We start from the raw sequence: 21,853 nt of genomic DNA on the forward strand, positions 1-21,853 counted from the left end.
AGAGAGAGAGAGAGAGAGAGAGAGAGAGAGAGAGAGAGAGAGAGAGAGAGAGAGAGGAGACTCATTCCATTTTTAAAAAAAAAAAATTACCAGCCAAGCAGTGGTGGCACACCCCTTTATTCCAGCACTTAGGAGTCAGGAGGATCTCTGTGAGTTCAGGGACAGTCTGGTCTACAGAGTAAGTTCCAGGATAGCCAGGACTACATAGAGAAACTTTGTCTCGAAAAACCAATACTACCACTACTAACTACCACCACCACTACTACTACTGGTAGTGGTGATGTAGGAAGTAACACCATCAGGGATGAAACAGGTTATTATTACTCCAGATTCTGAAAAATATGGAATATTTTCATTTAGTTTTGAGATAGGGTTTCACATATGCCAGGCTGGCCTCTAATTCATTATGTTGGAGAGGACGACCTTGATCTCCTGATTCTCCTGCAGCCACCGCCTGAGTGCTGAGATTACAGGTGTGTATCACGGTGGTTTATGCTGTGCTGGAGTTTGAACCCAGGGCTTCCTACATACTAGGCAAGCACTTTACTACCTGAGCTACATCCCCAGGCCCAGTTGCTTGTGTTTTGTCCTTCTTTTGCTCTACACTTCTGCCTTAAATTCTCACCCTGTGAAGTTCTCTCTAAATTCCACATGCAGCAGCATTCAGATAAGAAGTAAATATGTGGAAGTGCTGAGAGCTAGTTCAAAGTGGCCTAATCAGAACCATGAATGCATAGGCAGTTTTGGGAGCATTGCTAAGGCATTGGAGAAACAAAGCTGGTCAGGTCCATTCAATTCATGACAAAGAATCAGTAAACACTGTTTAAAATGGGGTTTTCGACATGAAATAACAAATGGCAATGTTACACATGCACAGGAATAAGAAACTCCCAGTTCCTACTGTAAAGACTCCTTTACAAATTCATTTTGTAAGCTTTTCTTGTTTTTGCTGATGTCCAAATTTCTATTGCCTGTTGCAGGCGCCAAAAATAAATCTAGTGACAGTTTTTCCGGACATGAAGCATGTATGTGAAACAGCTGGGGGATTAAAACAGGAAGTCCAAATCTAAAGCTCAATGCTAGCTTTGGTTTACAATGATGAGGAAGAGTCCTTTCCTAATGGGCCTTAATCCAAACCTAGTTAACCATGTATGTAATCATCCTTCTCAACTGACTTAATGACTCCTTAAAAGGATCAGTTGGAGAAAATAAACTTTGTTTAAAATCTCTTCTAATCATGCTTGGTTTTTTTTGTTGTTTTTTTTTTGTTTTGTTTTGTTTTTTGGTTTTTCGAGACAGGGTTTCTCTGTATAGTCCTGGCTGTCCTGGAACTCACTCTGTAGACCAGCCTGGCCTCGAACTCAGAAATCCGCCTGCCTCTGCCTCCCAAGTCATGCTTGTTTCAATATGTTCCTAACATGGAAATTTTCCCACTGAAAAATAAAGTGTCTTTCCTTGTTCCTTTCTTTGACTTTTTTCTTCCTTTTCCTTTCTTTCGTCCAGGTTTGTTTTTATTTTATTTATTTATTTATTTATTTACTTATTCATTTATTTGGTTTTTCAAGACAGGTTTTCTCTATGTATCCCTGGCTGTCCTGGAACTCACTCTGTAGACCAGGCTGGCCTCGAACTCAGAAATCCGCCTGTCTCTGCCTCCCAAGTGCTGGGATTGAAGGCGTGCGCCACCACCGCCCGGCAGCCAGGTTTGTTTTTAAACCAAGGTTTTACCAGTAGCCCAGGCTGGCTGGAAACACATGATCACCATCTCCAGCATGCTGAACATGGGGGGTACAGGTGTTACCCACAATGCCTGTCTTGGGGAAAGTGAATGGAAAATTCTCATAAAATTAGCTTTCAGGGCTCAGAGGGTAATGATGTTTGCTGTTTGCCACCAAACCCAATGGCCTCAGTCTGATCCTCTGGTGGAAGAATAGAATTTACTCCTTCCCATAGAACCAATTCCAACAGAATCAGCAGAATTAACATCCACAAACTGTTCTCTGGCCTCTACACCCATGCTCTGGCATGATCATAACCATACATATATCTACACACACATGAATGAATGAATGAATGAATGAATGAATGAGTGAATACATCAACAATACAAGAATTTCAAGCCTTGGCTTTTCAGATAACAAAGGAAAATGGCAAAGAAAGAGTATGAATCAGTGCCAGTTTAAGACCAGCTTGGTCTACTTGGTCAAGATAGCCTGGGCTGTATACCGAGGACACCATTGTAACTCCCCCCATCTTTTTTAAATGAATGAGTATTATAGCTTGCTATATTCCCATAATGTATTGGCAGAAATGCTTTTGCTGTATTAACAACTTAGTTTATAGGTTATCACTGATTTGTAAAAGAGAACTTAAGTTATACAGATGAGTAGTTTTTTATTTATAATACATCTGGTTCAAATGCAATAAAGGAATCAGGACTCTGTGACCAAATTCATATTATACGTATTTTTATGCAAAAGTCAGTACAAGACAATTGTTAACCTCCATGCAGGTACTGGGAATTGAACCCAGGTCCTGTGAAAGAGCAGTAAGTACTCTTAACTACTGAGCCTTCTCTCTAGCCCAACCGTAGCTTCTTGATATCACCAGTGTTGAAGTTCAATCATCTTAGTGAAAGATTTTTATCATCATGTTTATAAGAGACTGCTGCAAGGACTTTTTCCTCTCTCCCATCTGTGTGTATGTGTGTGTGAGAGAGAGAGAGACAGAGACAGAGAGACAGAAAGACTGAGAGATACAGAAACACAGAGAAAGACACAAAGAGAGACAGAGAGACACATAGAGTCGGCAACTCTATTTCCTGTCAGTCTATAATATCTTGTGAGTTATTCTTTATGCTGAACTTCTCTGGAATCTCTCTTCTCTCAAAGAGCAGGGTGTAAAAACTGCCTCTATGCCTCTGGTCACAGTAATCTGTACACAAGACATACAGTGGAATCTAAAACTTAATATGCCACTCCCTGAGGACAATTTACCCCAGCAACAAGAGTTCTTGTGAATCACAGTCTCAAGAGGTAGAAATTGTATGGCACTCCCCTGGTACAGCACTGCTGGGGGTGGGAGAGGTTATATGGTTCTGGGCTTTCTTTGTCATTACCTTATATTACATGACATTACAAAAATACTCTTCATATTAGTTTGAATGTGTCACCCACCCCAGGCTAGGTGTGTGACTTTGTCAGAACTACTGACCATTCGTGTGACCATATAGCCATGCCTTTGACGCAATAGCAAGCAGATAGAGATCACTTGAGTTTTTCAGTTCCATTCCTGACTCAGCTTCGGGAATGTTGACGAGGTTGCACAGCAGTGAGCTTTAAAATGTTAAAGTGAAGACTCGTGTCTGTGGGATAAATATTTCACTTATGAACCACCTTCAATCTCCCTGTAGACTAGCCTTGTTTTCTAAGCTTATATATCAGCAAGAATTTATGGAAAAAAACATTTATAAAAACATTCACAAACATTGGATACAACAAATACAAAATGTTCTTTGGTGACATTTTTGTAGATTTGGGCTTACTCCATATTTGGAAAGCCAGTAAGAGTTGGGTTGGGAATGAATTCAAGTAAAAAAAAAAAGCCTTATTGTTCACCTAACTTTCCCAACAAAATACTCTCATTTACACCAAACTAACCTTTGACACTGGTCCAAAGCTCACGCTGTTCAGTGTGACATGAGAAGTTCACCAGTTCTCCTTAACCAAGTTCTACGACTTCTCTTTGCTTCCCTTCTGGGCCCATCTGTAGGCTCCCTGTCTTTTAACATCCAGTTCAAATATTCCTTCCTCCATTAAGCATCCCAAAATTCTTCACTCTTACTATACTCTCTGCCTCTGAAAATTGCTGATCTGCAATATATTTCCTACTCCATCATCCACTGCCTTATATTGCCACCTGTGTGTTTCCTCTTCAGCTTTTCTCATTCCCTTCCTCCATATTCTGTAACTGTCAAACAGTTCATCATCTTCAGTACCAACACTTTCCAACCCCCAGAACACACATACCCCCCACACACCCTACTCTATCTGAGTCCATCCTCTGCTACTACAACAAAATGTTTATATCACACAATTCTAGAAGCTAAATGTCTAGAATCAGGTGGCCTTATTTATTTGGCCTCTGGTAAGGGCCTCCCTGACTAGATCACAATATGGAAGAAAACAGGAAGAGAATCAGCCCCATGAAGAAGAAGAGGTTGCACAGTAGGGCAGGAGACCACAGAGATTCATGAGTCCGGTTTACTCTATAACAACCATAGTTACAGGAACTATTCAAAGTGCCTGAAGAACTACATTAATCTCTCTTCTAAGGGTGCTATCTCCAAAGTCTTACCTTCTACTAGATTCTACCATGTCAACATCACCATACAGTGGGAGGGGCAAGCTCCCAGCAAGTGAACTTTTTAGGGAATACACTCAAAACATTTTGAAACTGTGGCAAGCACAGTTTCTCATTTGTCTGAAGCATTGTGCTAGGCATGATGGAAAAGGAAAGCTATAGAAAGATGAGAAGATGAGTCAGGCATGGTGTGCAAACCTGGAACTCCAGCATATGTGATGTGCAGGCAGGAGAATCAACAAATCAAGGTCATTCTCATTTATATAGTGAGTTTGAGATCTAGATTATATACATATACATACATATACATTCATATACATATAGATACAGAATCTAGATTATATATGTAGGATATTAGGGTAGAAATATAACTGTGAGGGAAGGTAACAGTCTTAAGAGAGATGTGGTAATTTAAATAAGAATGTCTCCCTTAGGCTTATATTTGAATGCTCAGTCAACAGGGAGTGGAACTCTTTGATAGGATTAGAAGGATTAGGGGGTGTGGCCTTGTTGGAGGACATATGCCACTGAAAGTGGACTTTGAGGTTTCAAAAGCCCATGCCAGACTCAGTTTCTCTTTCTGCCTAGGGGTCAGGATGTAGTTCTCAGAGCCTGCCTGCATGCCACCATGCTCCCCATTATGGTAATAACTGAACTAAACCTCTGAAACTGTAGGCAAGCACCCAATTAAACACTTTATTTCACAAGAGTTGCCTTGGCAATGGTGTCTCTTCACAGTAACAGAACAGTAACTAAGACAAGACAGGAGAGGTGACAATGAGGGTGATGTGTGGGAGAAAGAAAATATGGCATATTTTCTTTTATGTAGAATCTACATAATGTGTATACACATACATACAATGGCATTAAAGCAGAAGTGGGTTATTCATAGGATTAGAAGGAATAGCAGGAGATGGAGAGGAAAGCTGGGACAGGGAAAAGGAGAATATGGACATATAATAACGAAATTCATTAAAAAAGTAAAAAATTAATACAAAATAAAAAGTAACTTAAAATAGTCACAGCCCTCTTCATGGAGTTCCAGCTCAAGGATCCAGTCTATTTTCACGTATTCATTCTCAAGGAAAAGTATCCTGCATGCTGCTCTATACCTTCCTGTGAACAGTTTTTAAAGATGTATTTATCTTATGTATATGAGTACACTGTCACTGTCTTCAGACACACCAGAAGAGGGCATCAAATCCCATTACAGATGGTTGTGAGCCACCATGTGGTTGCTGGGAATTGAACTCACAACCTCTGGAAGAGCAGTCAGTGCTCTTAACCACTGAGCCATCACTCCAGACCCTATAAAAACATTCTTTAACTCACTGTCTCTACTCTTCTACCAGTCAGAATCATCTTCAAATCTTCACAACCCAGTTCAAAGGCTTCCCTTCAGCTTAGGATATTGCTTATCAAATTGTTTCTTCACTGCTCCAATCACATCTTGCTTAGAACTTTATCTGTATTGCCAGCTCTGTCTAATGTTGTTACTATAGGTTAAGCACATAAGGCTAAACAGGTCCTAGGGGCAAAGTCCGAGAGGAACATTGTTACAAACACCCTAAGTGGTTAGCAGATACTCAATGGACAAGAGGAATGCAATTTTAACACCTACTTCACACTATTTATTTATTTTACAATATGATCTTTTTTCTCTCTCTGAGCCTGGGTTTTTTACTGGTATACATTCATTGTATATAGCATGAGGTGGCATATATACAATATTTTAAAGTAAATCATATATTTTGACCGTATTTACCTTACACAAGTGTTTGTATTTTGTTTTGGTCTTGAGTTTTTGTTTTTTTTTTTTTTTTTTTTTGAGACAAGGTTTCACTCTATAGCCTAGGCTGGCTTTGAGCTCATGGGCAATCTCCTGTCTCACTGTTCAAAGTGCCATCACACCCAGACATTTAACAATTATTTACCAAGCATAAACAAAGCAGAAGAGCATATCTGTCTTCGTGGTACTTACATTTGAAAGGTTCACTGTGGGCAGTAAATGAAATAAAGAAGTAAACATGTTGGCCATTAGGGGAAGGAAGACAAATAGAGCAAAGGTTGAAACAGGACAGAGAGATGGATAGAGGCAGCAGGGACAGAATTCACCTCAGTCCTGGGTGACTCAGGAAGGTGCTGGCTACAATGTGCACAAGAGAGCAGACCTGAAGGTCACAAGGTAAGCAGCTGTTCTGAATTCCAAGGAGAGCATTGCTGATGACTGGGCAGCCAGATAGGCCAAGAGGCCAGTGTGCATAAAGTGGAACGAGTGATGGGGAATGAAGTTATTAAGGACAAGATTGGGTAGCACTACTGTGGTGACATAGGCTTTTATGCTTTCTGGGAGGAGCCATGATTTGTTTTTCTCCCCAATTACTTAGTTTAGAGTAGATTACAGAAGTGACAAGGACAGCATCAGGAACAATGAGGTCACAATGACAGTGAGCTACATGACAGATGCTCACATGTGATCCATATGACCATCAGACCCTATGCTTTTCTTGCATCACAAGCTTCTTGGATTCTGAAGTCAGACTTACCCTCAATAGCAAGATGTTTCTAGGGATCAGACCCAGAGCTTGCTACTCTGAGTCTTAAACCAGAATATCCTAAGCCTGAAGGGAAAGGAGACCAAGGCCTAGGGTGGTCCATAAAAGATCTGGCACATTGCTGTAAGACATCACAGTGAGAGACACGCTGTTCATTTCCAATGCCCTGTAAGCAATGCTTGGAATTTTCAGGCGAGGCAGCAAAAGCTGTTCCTTTTAGTTTTGCAGATGAGGCCACTGCACCAGGGAACATTAGTGTAAATCTAGAAGATGGTTTAGGGATCCTGACAAGCAGATTATGTCAAAGGAAAGATACTGCAGGAGGTGAAGGTCGGCTGTAAAAATAATCAGAACCAAGGAAATTCCAGGCAAGGCCTGTGAAAATACTTCAGATCTTAAAAAGAAATGTCTCAATTCCCAGTAAATACAAATGTTGAGTTCTGGGACTCTGGACCAGAGGTAAATTGCTTGCCCAGCATGTATTAGATAGGACCTGGGTTCTATGCCCAAGCATGACAAAAGCTGATGAGACGTCTATACAAACAAATATTTATAAATCTTCCACAAACACATTCTGTTAAATGAGGTGCTCCTCTCCCCTATCCTAGAACATAGAAAGTGGCACAGCTAAATTACATCTTAAGTTCTTGACGGAATGTCTTTTAAGAGTGATAGTTATCTGTGAATAGCTGTGGAGAGAGAAGGAACTTTCATTAACTATACTATAGTATAGTTACTAAAATACATATACTATAGTATACATACTACAATAAAATATGAACTATTTTATTTAGAGTGAGTCTATATTTTCATTAATTAAAAGTATCATTGTAAAAGGATATTCTGTGTATGTGTGATCATGCTGGGGGTGAGGGAAGGGCACTCCAGCCATGCTGAGGTCACATGTTGAGGTCCCATGCTGAGGTCAAAGGGCTACTCTGTGGTGCTGCTTCCCTCCTTCCACCTTTCCATGGATTTTAGGATCAGACTAGTGACAGGCTGGGCAGTAAGCACCTTCACCCACTGGCCCACAGGATTTTTTTAAATTAAAAATGATTTGTTTATTTTAGGGGGCATGCACTATGGTGCATACATGGGGGTCAGAGAACAACGTCTGGAAGTTGTTTCTCTCCTTCTACTGTGTGGGTCTTGGAGTTTGAACTCAGGTAGACAGGCTTGGCAGGAAGCACCTTAATCCACTGGACCCACCTATTTGGAAGCATTAAAATTAAAAATGAGTACATACAAAAGAAGTAATACACTGGGAATTAAGCTACTGAAAGGAGTCCTTGGGTAAATATTTTTTTAAAAAAATGAAGAGCTGTAATAACAGCACTTTTATCTATCTTATCATGTACTGTCATAAACCGGTTGTGGAAGGGTTCTATTGATTTCTGTTGTTGGCTGGTTTATTTGAGAGAAGGACTGATGTAGTCCAAGCTAGCCTAGAACTTCTTTTACAGGTAAGGATAACCTTAAACTCTTAACACATCTGCTTCCACTTCCCCGGTGCTAGGATACCAGATATACACCACAAGACTGCTAATTTCTGCCTATTATTCCAAGAAGAATCTGCCTTCGTTTTTAAGAAGAACAAATAAGTTACCAAAAACCTCTAAAAGAGACTTCTAAAAAGCAATTAGAGTCTATTGTGTGTTCATTGTTCAAGAAAGGGAAAAGTAGCTCGTGGTTTACAATAAGCTAAGGACAATCTTGTCCTTAAAGTGGTCAGACAGCTTTCTGCAGGGAGACTCTTATCTCCCTCACACATCTCTGAGGCAGTTTTAGGTCTGCTGAAAGGCTGGAGAGCTAAAAGGGGAAGTGAGCTCTCAGCTTCTCTTGTTATTGTCCTCTGCCATGGTGATTCTGAGAGGAGCAGGAAGGCCTACACACTGTCCACTCTGGCCAGAGAGGCTCGTGCTTACAGGACAGCAGTTGCTTGTACTTTGGATTCCTTTGCTTAGTTAGCTTTCACATACTCTAAATACAGCTTTGTTTCAATATACCTAATTATTCCCAGTTCCACTCTAGTCTTATTTCGGACCTACATGTATCCACTGCGTTAAGTAATTTAAAATAAAACATTTTCAATAAGAATACCAAGAAGGAACAAGTCTCACACTTAAGAAGACTTTAAAAGCTTTACTTACCACTGGGTTTAATTTCTCGAACGTAATTACTAGGGAACCATCCGGTTCTCCCATTTAATGTGCCTTCCCACCAGCCTCCTTCTTCAACTCGAGTGACATAAATGATGTCCCCTTTACACACTGACAATTCATCTTCATTAGTCTGCTTGAAGTTAAATCTTGCCTTTACTATCAACTGGTGACTTCCATTTTCCGTCATCTCCTAGAGAAACAAAAGGCACATCAGATTAACTGCCTATCAGATTGAGGCATGGGTAGAAATCATGCATATGGAGACAACATGGAGTGATCAAAATTATAACTACAGGAATCTGTTCAGGAGTTAACAATACTGGCTACTCCTGCAGAGGACCTAGGTTCGATTCCCAGCACCCACACGGCAGCTCACAAACTTCTGTAACCCCAGTTCCGGGAATTTGATGCCTTTTTCTGGCCTTCTTGGACACTTTTGTATGCGATGCAGAGACATAATGCAGGCCAAACTCCTATACACACAATTGTTTTTCAATTTCAAAGAGTAAAACCCAAGCTCATTTCACTTATTTACTTTATTTTGTGGAGTTTTTGTTTGAGACAATGTCTCACATTAGCTCAGGCTGGCCTGGGCTTCATTATGTAGCCTGGGCAGGCCTCACAGCAGTCCTGCCTTTTAGCCTCCCACAAACTAGGCTTCCAGGCGTGTGACATTATGCCTAGCTTAGCCTTAGAATCTAGGAGTCTATGAATAGGTCCAGGGGATGTTACCAGTCCCTTCAAATCCATGTGCAAATGTTTGCAGAGAGATGACAGTCCATGGTGGAAAGAAGGGAGGGAAGGAGGGAGGGAGGGAGGGAGGGAGGGAGGGAGGGAGGGAGGGAGGGAGGAACTCGTAAAAGGTGTTCCCTGATCTTCACATTCATCTGCATTCATACACAGATAAAACACGCAAACATCAACAACCATAATGATATAAACTTTTAAAATAAAAACCTTCATTTCTCAGAATGTGTATTTTTGAGGGAGTCACAGTTTTCATTTCCCTCTTCTTTTTCTAAGCCTGGCTACTTAGCTGAACCAGCTACTAAAGTAAATTAATATACCATTTCATCCTGCTTCTATGAAACATAAAACTTGGTGTAAAGATTAGCTACTAACCATGCTTATAAAATTCACTCCCATCTCACAGTTACTGACAAATCTTAACTAGACCAGCCTTCGGTCATAAGTAAAGATCAGTTATGCTGTGATCAAAGTTAGGCTGGGTAGGTGAAGGCACACATGCATGATCTGAGCACTTAGGATTTGAAGGGGAAAGATAAGGAGTCCAAGGGAACGCTCCACTACACAGAGAGTTCAAGGTCACCCTGGGCTCCATGACACTACCTCATAGCACTCACAATTATGTACGTCAGAAGTTCTGTGTTAACATCTGAAAGTCACAGACCCTTTTGAGAATCCCATAAGCTCAGTGTAGCTTTCTTTGCTCACATTAGTTTACCCACATGAGCTTTTATACAGTTTCAGAGATGGCAAAGAATATGGTGCTGTAGCACTCATCAGCTTCTCTATCCAGGCTGCTTTGTAGTACCATGGTTGGTAGAGTGCTTATCTAGCATGCAAGAAGCCCGGGTTTGATCCCGGGCACTGTGTAAACCAAGTATGATTGAAGGCACCTATAATCCTAGCACTTAGCAGATGGAGGCAGGAGGATCAGAAATCCAAGGTCATTCTCTCCCCAGGTCATAGCAAGTTTTATGCCAGGCTGGGTTAGGTGAGAGCCTGTTTGAAAAGAATGAGGAGGAAGAGGTGACCTAACAAGGCTAAGAAGCACCCGTTTAGATGCTCTGGAAATAACAGGTTGTGGTGGCCTACAGTAAGCCAGTGGCTTTTGACAAGAATGAAAGAACAGAAAATGGCATTTCCTCCCAAATGAAAGCTTCTAAGACCATGGTTCTCAACCTCTGGGTGGCGACCCCTGTGAAGGTTGAGTAACTCTCTCACAGGGGCTGCCTAAGACCATCAGAAAACACAGATATTTACATTACGATTCATAACAGGAGCAAAATTACAGTTAAGAAGGAGCAGTGAAAATCATTTTAAGGTTGGGGGTCACCACAACATGAGGTACTGTATTAAAGCCTCACAGCTTTAGAAAGGTTGAGAACGATTGGTCTAAGACCAGATGCAAAGAAAACTAGGTGATCCAGTATAGAGATTTATCATGGGCTGATATTTAAAAGTGGTTCTTCTTTTGAGACACTAGACTTGAATTTACAATGTAGCCCAGGTTAACCTCAAACTAGTGATGCTCCTGCCTCAGCTTCCAGAGTGCTGGGAATGCAGGTTTGTGCCACCACATCCAGCTAAGCTTCCTTCTTGCCCAATAGGAATTCAAGGGGAAAAAAAAGAGACTGCAATCAAAACCAGAACAATAATGAGTATTTATTGATTGCCTGTGAGTGCCAGGTAATAACTCATTCTAATAAGCTCATGGGGTAGGGTAAATGACAGCAAAGTGCCATCAGGAGCACTCATAATGACTGGCATTTGCATAGCATTCCCAGTCAAGTCGCTAGCTGAATTCTAGTAAACAACAGAGCTTCACCCCTGAGAAGCTCCACCTACTTGCTTCCTCCCAAGTATTCCAGCGTGAATGGAAGTTCATTCTGTACCTCATACTCTGGTGACACTCCAAACAAACAGAACATCTACCTCACCACATATGGAAATACATGTGAGATGTTCACCCCACTTGACAGATTTTTAAAACACAGTGGGTAGGGAATGGGGGGACAGACGCTACTTACCACTGTCTTTTCCTCACTTTGCTGCTCTGGAGTTGTGCTGGGAACGGCTGCCTGCGGGTTTGTCTGAGAGCTGGTCGTAGCACTAAGAGAAGAGGACCGTCCACATGGTCTTTCTGAGAGCTGATCTGTGAAGAGAGGAAAAGGCATAGGGAAAACAAATAAATAAATAAATAACACTCACGGCAGGAAACCACCTACAGCAGGAGACACTCCAGCCCAGGACACTGCCAAAGCCATCCTAGCAGCTCCTGGGACTCTATCACTCTGAACAGGCTGTGTTTTTAGCCCCCCACCACCACACTTTTTCCTTTTCAATGGCCAATTTTTTTCTTCTTAACCTTACTGGCCACTGCTGTCCAGTATAATGAAAAACAGCGGCAGAACCACATTTTCTCCTAACCCATTTCTCTATAACTCTCCCTTAGGAAACCAGTTGCCACAGTATGTATGCTCTGTTATCCAAGGCAGGCCTATATCGGGTACCAAGCAGCTGTTTGTGGCTCTTAATACTTTTGAAATATTTCAAATTTCTCTCTTTGTTTGCTGGCTCATAACTTAAGGGTTCTTCGCTTACATGTAAAAATGTGTGGCCCACATAACCATGTCTCCCTGGTGTTTTGGGGTGGGGTGGAGAATCAGAATGAGGGAGAGGGTGTGTTTGAGATAGAGGCAATCTTGGTATTAGAATCATTTTGTAAAATCAAACATAGGAGCTTTCTCTTGCTTGATTCTTTGTGAAATCTGATCAGGCCTGAGCTGAACTGGGTGTATTGAAGGGAGAGGCTGGCTTCTTGACAAATTCAAATGAGGCTCCTTTCCTTTCCACTTATTTTTAAAAGATATAAACTGCAAAAGTCTAAAGCCCAAACATTCCCTAGGCGACAGGCTCAGCATCCACGTAATCTCCTTGAGGCTGTGGGTTTTTACTTTCACCTCCTTGTATTTTTATAAATATCTGTGGTGAGCGAAGAGACTGTAAAACTTGCTAGAAGAGTTTGGCAAAGAAACGTATAATTTGTGTGACATAATGTTAGAATTATACCATCCTCCCTTCCCAGAACTGGATACTTGTCATGTGCGTTAAATATAGCTACTTGAATTAGCTGTACTCTCTGCTATACGCCTTGCAATAGCTCAAAAACCATTTTTTTTCCCAAATAGCAAAAGAACAACTTCAGAGAAGTATTTTTCCACATCTTGCCATTCTCTACAGCTCTTTGGGGTAAAACTATAATTACTTGATGGCTTCCTAGATTCTCCATCCGCACTTGATTATATTGTCTGCTCGGTTCTCTAATTGGTTCACGTGGGTAAGTTGAGTCTCCATAAATAGATGGTAATTTTCTCAAGGGCAGGGCCAGATTTTCTACTTCCTCCTGGCAGTACTGAGCACAGTCGTTTGGCTCCTAAGCCATTCAAGCAGTAGGATTCATGTTTGGCATAAGGGCTCTGGACAGTTTTGTGTGGGTTTGAATCCTAGCTTAGCTATCCATTTTGTAGTTGGGTAACTGTAGGCCTGGCCTTCCTTATCTACAATGTGGACTTTATCATCCCTATATCCACTAGTGGTGTTTGACTGTTTGAATGAGAGCACTTGGAGCTACTGAGACAGCCTAGACCCAGGGAAAGGGCTCAAAGCACTTGAACTCATGATGACTACTATTGATATAGTTAAGACATGATGTCACAGAAAAAATGGCTTTGTAGTACAGTTTTATCAGTTTCCTCTTTACTCAAATTATAATTATCTCCAATACAGTGGATATAAAATGTTTAAATAAGCTACTCTTTACATTCATTGGGGAATCTGAGGTTTCATTCCAAGTGCAAAGCTACTGAGAAGCTCCTTCTCATAACCACAAGAAAAATATCTCTGGTGGAGAAAGGGAAGTGATGGCTGTTTTTTGTAAACTTTTTTTTTTAAGGAGGAACTGGTCTTTCCCTTTTTTTTCTGTCTTGTTACACTCAATTGGTGATCCAAAAGCTTTGCATGAAGCCACTTTTTGGTTCTTATTTTTATGTTAAGAATATTAGAATTTGATATGTATGTATTTTTTCTTGTTATTCTGTGAAGGGTACATTTGAGTTATAAAAATTAAATATTTTATATTTTTAAAATTTATTTGGGGGAGGGAAGAAATTTGCACCATTTGAACAACTTTGGCCATAGTTAACTTCTACAAACATGGATCATAAATCGCCAACATGTCTTACCTTCTGTTGCTTTGTTGACAGCTAAAAGAGTATTCAGAACCTTGGTGAAATTGGCCCCTGAATAGAGGTCATCAGGCTCAAATACCTATTAGAAAGGAAATTTGAAACTGTAAGACACTGTAAGTAATAAACCCAACAAATAAAACTGTGAAAAGACCCCTTGCTTTAGTATTCAAGAGGGAAACATGTACAAGACAAGATGCAAACCTCTGCATACCTTCTGGAGAAACTAGAGCAGCAGCTGAGCTGCCTAATGGCATGTGGCAGCCATCAGTGACTCAGAACAAAACAGCACTTGGGAAATGCAAGGCAAGCTGAGAAGGTAGCACCCACCAGGAAATCTAAAGCGCATGCTCAGACCTACTCTCCTGACCTGAACATATGAAGCTCTTCGGCCAGTTAGTTACAGGAAGCCTGTGCTCAGGGGTTCCTGTGACTGCCCAACACCTCTCCAAAGGCCCCAGAAGCCTACAAATAAGGAGGTGAGGCTTTCTGCTTTACCTTTTATTAAGTGTCCTCACTGGTGGCACTGTCAGAAGTCCCTGTCTCTCCTCCCCTTCCTCCCTGCTTAGGGTCCCAATGCCACATTGCAGAACTACTGTCCCAACCTGCCTTTTGCTCGAAGCCTCACTTCCTGTTTTCTGCTGATTGATCTTGCTCTTCTCATCTGTGAACCGCAGGGATCTGACTCTCCATCTGCCTGAGCTTGTGAGTTCTTCTTGGCTTTGGGTGACCTTTCTAGATATGATGCCAGGCCTTTCTGACACTTTGGCCAGGCATGGTGGGTCACATCCATAATCTTGGCACTTGGGAGGCTGAAGCAGGAGAATTACCATAAAATTTAGGCCAGCCTGGACTACAGAGTGGGTTCTAGGTCAGCCTAGGGTAGAGTGAGACCTGCCTAAAAATAACATCTGCATAGCCAGTTTTTGCAATCTTATAGGTTACTGTTCCTACTGAAAGTGCCAATTACCTACTGGTATATCCTCTGTCTTTCTCTGCCTCTGCCTCTGCCTCTGTCTCTGTCTCTGTCTGTGTCTCTCTGTCTCTGTCTCTCTCTCTCCCTCGTGTGTGTGTGTGTGTGTGTGTGTGTGTGCTCGCGTGCACGTGTGTGCACATTAGAGAACAACTTTTGAGAATTAGCTCTCCCCCACCATACCATATGCATCCCTGGACATTAACTCTGGTCATCAGGCTTGGCTGTAAGGGCTTTTCTTTAATCACTGAGTCATTTCACCAGCACCATTGTTTTCAATGTAATATAAAATGTTGGATTTATTTTATTTATTTATTTATTTGGTCTTTTCGAGACAGGGTTTCTCTGTGTAGTTCTGGCTGTCCTGGAACTCACTCTGTAGACCAGACTGGCCTCGAACTCAGAAATCTGCCTGCCTCTGCCTCCCAAGTACTGGGATTAAAGGAAAATGTTGGTTTTAAAATACATTCCCTGTATTAAGATATGTTGAGGCTTCATACAGCCTCTGACATGTATATTGAGGCTAGTATCAAGCACAGGCACAATCTAAAGTAGGCGGTCAATAGTGTAGATATTAGGCAGGTATGGTGACTCATACTAGTAATCCCATCACTCAGCAATTTGAATCAGGAGGATCACCAAAAATTCAAGGCCTGCTTAGTTTAGACAGCAAGTCTAACTACCTGAGTTTGAGTCCCAGAATTCACATGTGGCACTAAAAGGTTAACTCCTTAAGTTGTCCTCTGCTGGCCTCTATAATCACACTTATCGAGTGGACATGGGAACACACACACACACATACTGAGAGGGGGGAGCGCAAATAAACAAGTAAGAAGCACAGATAGACTTTTAGTAATGGGATACCATTAATACTTCTGAAAAATTAAATAGTTCCAAATGTTTAGAAATGTTTAGAAAGCACGTTTCCAGGAATGAACTGAGAGGTGGACGCAATACAGTAGATGGTGGTAAGAGCATCCTGAGCCCCGAGGATGGCTTTACTAGTCTCTCCTAGAACTGACCAGTGGAGAGAGTTCATGATATCTATGCCAAAATGGTCACCAGGCACAGTCTTCTCCATGTTTCCTTTGTGTTAAGTGTGTTCCTTTGACAATTACACACACACACACACACACACACACACACACACACACGTAGACAGTGCGTTCTCATCACTGTCATGCCACCCTCTCTGACAGTCCTCCCACACCCCTATTATCCACCCCCACATCTCTTCCCTTTATTTATGTTTTCTTTTGCTTTGTAACCCCCTGAGTCTAACTAGGGCTGTCTGTGAAGTTCATTTGTTTTGAATCCTATATTCCCCAGTGGGATTGTGCTTACATGTATGCCTGTGGATATATGTGTTAGACAGATACAGGAAAAGTGGGTAGACAATAATAAGCAAAATGCAAGGTTAAAACAGACATGAGAGTAAAACTTGGAATGAAAATCTCCCCTGTGTTTTACTTCTGTAGTTGTTCCTTACCCAGCTTGATGGCTTACATATGGTAACACCGGCAATCTTAAAATATCCTGGTATTTGACTGAGTTTTGGAACACATGAGTTGATCATAAAATAAAACATGCCTCAACAAGAGTCGCCGCTTAAATGAGGAAGTTGCCTGGACTGCACCCAGTTCCCTTTTGAGAAAACCCAAGTATGCTTGAGCTTCTCCACAGATGCTTGTCTTCTCACAGCTAGCCTGTTCTATAGACCAGCGGGAATGATGGAAGGCATTACACACGGCCTTTAGAGACTAGTAGAAAACCACTGCACAGGGGTTATTGCTTTAGAGCATTTGGGGGACCAGACACACCTACAGATAGGCTTTACTACACCATACATTCCTAAGCTCTAAATTGTTTTTTTGAGACATGATTCCATGTATCACAGGCTGGTCTTGAACATACTTTGCAGTCAAGGATTACCTTAAACTTTTGAGTCTCCTGTTTGTACCTCTTGGTTCTGGGATTAGAGGTGTGCAGCACCATGCCCTTTTCATATGGTCCTGAGGATCAAACCTAGGGTGTTGTGCGTGTTGAACAAGTACTGGACCAGTGAGCTATATCCTTAGTCTCTCCAAAGCAAGTATTGGAAGCTCTACTCTAGATCTTTCTTCTATGAACTTGACCTGGGCCCACCTTCAGAGAAGGAAGCATCATTTGGAGAGAGCATATCACCTCCATCCATTGAGATCATAATTCAAAGGAGAAATGTGAGATTGAGTTTACAGTTGAGGATGTTCAGAAAGACAGAGTGCACTGGTGTCCAACTGAAAAAAAGTGGAGGAGAATCCTTTAAGGTGGAGTGAGATAAAAAAAAAAACATGGAGAAATGAGGTACCATACAGGTCACTCAAGTAGGAAGAACATCACATTTTTGTTGTCATTTGTTCCTTTTCATTGGTTTTTTTTTGAGACGGCCATGTAGCTCTGGCTAGCCTGGAGCACACTGTATACTGTCTCTGCCTCTGGAGTGTTAATATTACAGGATTGAGCTACTACACCCAACCTTAATGCCTCAAAATGGAGAACTAATCTGTCTTTCTATCAGCAAACCCTGGGGCTTGTGGAAAGGTAAAGTATATAATTATCCAAAGTGCTTTTCAAAGTTAAAGTCAAAGTCAAATCATGACAGAGTTTTGATGGTATCATCCATTTAGTGTCCAGTATATGATCCAGATTCTGATTAGCTGACCTTTATTATTCCTATTGTAGTCCAGAAATAAGGCATGTGGTTCATTTAGATTCATGGAGATCAGATAAACAGCAGTACTCCTACCCTCCATTCATTTAATCAATTCTGTGACTCAGACAAACAAAAAGAACTTGAAATATGGCCAGAGACCCCGAAGGTGCCACTCCAGCAACTGGATAGATAGGACTCAGATTCACAAACAACAGAAACTCAATTCTGGATAAGCAATAGAGAAGACACTCAGTAGACATCATTAGGGATTCTTTTCTGAACAATCATATATAACCAGCCAAAGTCCACTCCAATATCAGCAGATATGAGACATGACATTTAGTTTTGACAAGTTTTTCCATTCTGGAAATATGCAATGACATCAAAACCTCTAGATTTTCCATCCTCTAGATGACAGTTGTGAATTCTGAGATCTTGGGGATCTACCAGGGTAAATTATGCAAAAGTTATTATATTTATGACTTCACAAATATATCCTTTTGGAGTCACTCTCAGTTTCAACATGTAAGACAAAGAGACAAAGTAGAAAACACTCATCAACTTCCTGGTCCATTTTTTTCTTACCTTCCACTTTTGGACAAGATCTCATGGAGCCTAGTCTAGACTCCGAACTCCCTATATAGCCAGGGATTACCTTTCAATTTCTTATGCTCCTGCATCTGCCTCTAGAGCACTGGGATTATAGACATGGGCCACTATAGCGACCTCTATGTGGTGCTGGGGAAGGAACCCAGGGCTTCATGCATGCTAACCAAGCACTCTACTTACTGAGCTACACCTCCATTCCATCCCTCACTAATCATACAACTATGATCACTGATTTGTGGGGCCCCTGCCATCTGCCTGGCATGATGCTTAGAGAATAAATATATATATGGCAATAATTTGGGTATGTATGTCACCGAAAATTATAGTGAACCATAATCTTTGAGGTGGTACTATTTGGAAGTGGTGATACTGGGAAGTTATTAGGTCCAAGCATTACTACCTTATAAATGGGATTAGCAACCTTATTAGACAGGTAAATGGGGCTGTGGCTCAGTCATTAGGAGCACTGGCTGCTTATCCCAGAGGACCAGAGTTAAATTCACAATAGTCACATAACATCTCACAATTGTTTTCAACTCCAGATCCAGGGAATATGACACCTTCCTCTAACTTCTGCTGGTATCAGGCAAACATTTGGTACAAGGACATTCATATAGGCAAAAACTCACACACATAACACAACATAAATTTTAAGATGAGTAAATAGAAGGACCCAAATAACTGCTTTGCCCTTTCCACCATACGAGGACACTGTGATCATGAATTTATCAGCTATTGGACTTTCCAACCTCCAGGGAAATGAACAACACAATACATTTCTGTTCTTAAAAGGTTACGATATTTTGACATTATCATAGATTAAACTTTTTCATTTTATTTGTTTCTCCCAGCAAGCCTGCAATATGGGAACAACTATTTGCTCACTTCCTTAAATGAGTAAACTAAGACTCAGAGTAGTTGTCACAGACCAAGAAAGTGATGGAATTGGGAGGGGTGTAGTTTGGTTGGTAGAGTGTCTGTCTAACATACATAAAGCCCTGGATTTGCCCCCTAGCTCTCTGTAAATCAAGAGTCTTGAGGCATTACTGTAATCTCAATAGCGAGGTGGCAGAAGCAGGAGGATCTGAAGGCCAAGTTCATCTTCACTTACACAGCAAGCTTGAGTCCAGCCTGAGATATATGAAGCTTTCCCTAAATAAAAACATTTACAAGTGGGTGCTCTGAGGGGCACTGTAGCCTTGCGCATGTGCGTGGCATTTCCATGAGAGACAGGAAAACACAGAAAAGCCACCCATGGGTTTGCACAGGAAGAAATCCCTTGGTACTTCAGTCCAAGTAGTATCTGTACCATCTGCAGTTTGCTAGAATCCCCAAAATGACTAATTCTACAATGTGGCAATGAGAAACTCCCCTATACTAGAGTGTCTCCCAAGAGGCCTTGTCTAATTTCTGAGCCATCTTTCCATTTCCCAACACAAGTCATGTTGCATTTGCCAGAGTCAAGAAAGGCAGTTCTGTAAGGCACTAGTCAGATAGGGAGGGAAGGACTTGTGGTTACAACAAGGAGCTAAGCCATCTCCTGACTGACTCATTATCATGCCTAACACACCTGAGACAAGCAGTAACAGCTGCCAGCCACATCCTAGTTAAGAAAGGAATCCACGTCCTATTATTCTTCTGAACCAGCAATTCCGTTAATGTCACTGTAGCCAGTCAACTCCCATTTCAGGTTAGAATCTTAGGTTTACATTGATCACAATTGGCTCCATCATTTTTTTAAAAATCTAATCAAGTGAAAAATAAATGGTCCCACAGAACTACAAGGACATGCAGCTTCTCTTTCTGCCTGTTTAAAGCAAAGATGCCAAATATTTAAGGACATTGCAGTGCTTCCCTGTTCATCTTGCTCTTATGAAAAGGCATCTTAAATTAACTGAGCTCATCTTGAATCACATTCTCTAATTCTCACAGTGGAAAACACGGCCTGTGCTAACTCCTGAACTTTGAAGGAAATGTCATTACATGCTACAGCTGAGGAAGCCAATCTGAGCTGCTTAGTCATATCTCGCTGGTGCTGTTGCTTCTGGCTCTGTAACCTGTGAGGCCTCCACCAAGCTCCTGCTAAAAGCAGTCACAAAATCAGCAACAAATAATGCTCTTAGCTTCGAAATTGGACTCATTACCCACTAGCATTCCATTTACTAGAATACGGTAATGGTATTTGTACCCGGGCTAATAACGGCTTGTCTATTGATGGGGAACAAACTTAAAAGAGCAAACCCTGAATTCATTGGACTTTGATTCCCTCCATTTCTCTGCATTTCAGCAATTTAGAAAACAGGGTCTGACTTGTACTTGTAGTCACAGCAACATGAGATATTTCGAGAAGAGCTCTGGCCTGGGGGTCCAGAGACCTAGACCTTAATACCAGCATTGTTGCTGGTAAACAGTTATGAGATCTTAGGAAAGCAATACTTCTCTCTCGGGGCTTTAACAACCAGAAAGACTTCAACCAATCCAGACTAATGAGAAGTCTGAATAGGGAATCTCCAAGGCAACATCTTAGCAAGATCTCTGAGGTCTCAAATCTGGTTCAATTCTCAATGCTACAGAAAATGGATGCAGAGTAGCCATCTTCATCAAAGGCCTACTGCATAAACTCAAATGTCAAATTCTTAATGTTAGCTAAAATATACTGCTAAGTGGATATCAGGATTTCACTTCCTTATACTATGAACAGTGAACTGAATCTAGTGACGTAGGCTGTAATCCTACATACTTGTGAGTCTCATATGGGAAAAACTCTAGTTGAAGGCCTGTTTGGGCTATAAAATTACTTCAAAGCCAGCCTAAGCAACTTAACAAGACACTGCCTCAAAACAGAAAGGGGAAAGGGCTGGGGATGTAGTTTAGTGGTAGACTGCTTGCCTAGAATGTGAGTTAAATATACAGAGTGAAGGAGTCAATGGTGCTGTGAACAACAGAATAGACTTCATAAGTTAATTTTTTTTCCAGAATGTCCCTTAAAGTGACCTACTCACACATTCAAATTCTATCTCTATCATTAAGCCACTAAACATCTGGATTGTGATTGTGATTACAAGCAGTCCGTTTAACCACACGTATTCTCTTCTCTCTGTGGGTGGCTATGCAATCACTTTATATGACTAACACAGGCTCCTAGATGACCTGAACCTCATGGACTCCGAGCTTGGAACCTCAGCCTCATAGTGCTGCTAAGAAAGAACTAAGGCCTAAGCTTCATTCCCCACTATTCACATTCTCGAGTCACCAAATCGACTTCCCAAGCATCAATGCACCACAGCCCAGACGTTTACTCTTTTGTGTTACACCTTCAGGGAAAACTCCACAGCAGACATTTATTTTCAATTGAGGGTTCAGTGTTCAGGAAAGAGGAGAAGGGACAAGAGCTGATAGAAGCGTCTGGAGTGGGAAGGCAGTCATTGGATTTTTAAAAGACATTGCAGTAGAGAATAAACAGCAGAAAGAGAAAGGACTTGTAGGAACCAAATGAATGGCTCTTATAG

At 41.3% G+C, this 21,853-nt stretch overlaps 1 protein-coding gene across 4 annotated transcripts in view; it reads right to left on the reverse strand.

Annotated features, from left to right (window-relative positions):
- Positions 1-21,853, reverse strand: part of Arhgef6 (Rac/Cdc42 guanine nucleotide exchange factor 6) — a 112,028-nt gene that overhangs the window by 65,767 nt on the left and 24,408 nt on the right. For 3 of the 4 annotated variants that reach the window (XM_028776911.1, XM_028776910.1, XM_028776913.1), the window contains 3 exons: positions 14,068-14,152; positions 11,854-11,978; positions 9,068-9,269 (listed from right to left, as the gene is read on the reverse strand). In XM_028776911.1, the coding sequence (XP_028632744.1) occupies positions 9,068-9,269; positions 11,854-11,978; positions 14,068-14,152 (412 nt within the window). Of the gene's footprint in view, positions 1-9,067; positions 9,270-11,853; positions 11,979-14,067; positions 14,153-17,188; positions 17,208-21,853 lie in introns of those variants that run through there. The other variant, XM_028776912.1, reaches the window with a different exon arrangement.

The sequence above is a fragment of the Grammomys surdaster genome, unplaced genomic scaffold (genome assembly GCF_004785775.1).
Source record: "Grammomys surdaster isolate TR1022 unplaced genomic scaffold, NIH_TR_1.0 274, whole genome shotgun sequence".
In the NCBI taxonomy this organism is placed as follows: Eukaryota; Metazoa; Chordata; class Mammalia; order Rodentia; family Muridae; genus Grammomys; species Grammomys surdaster.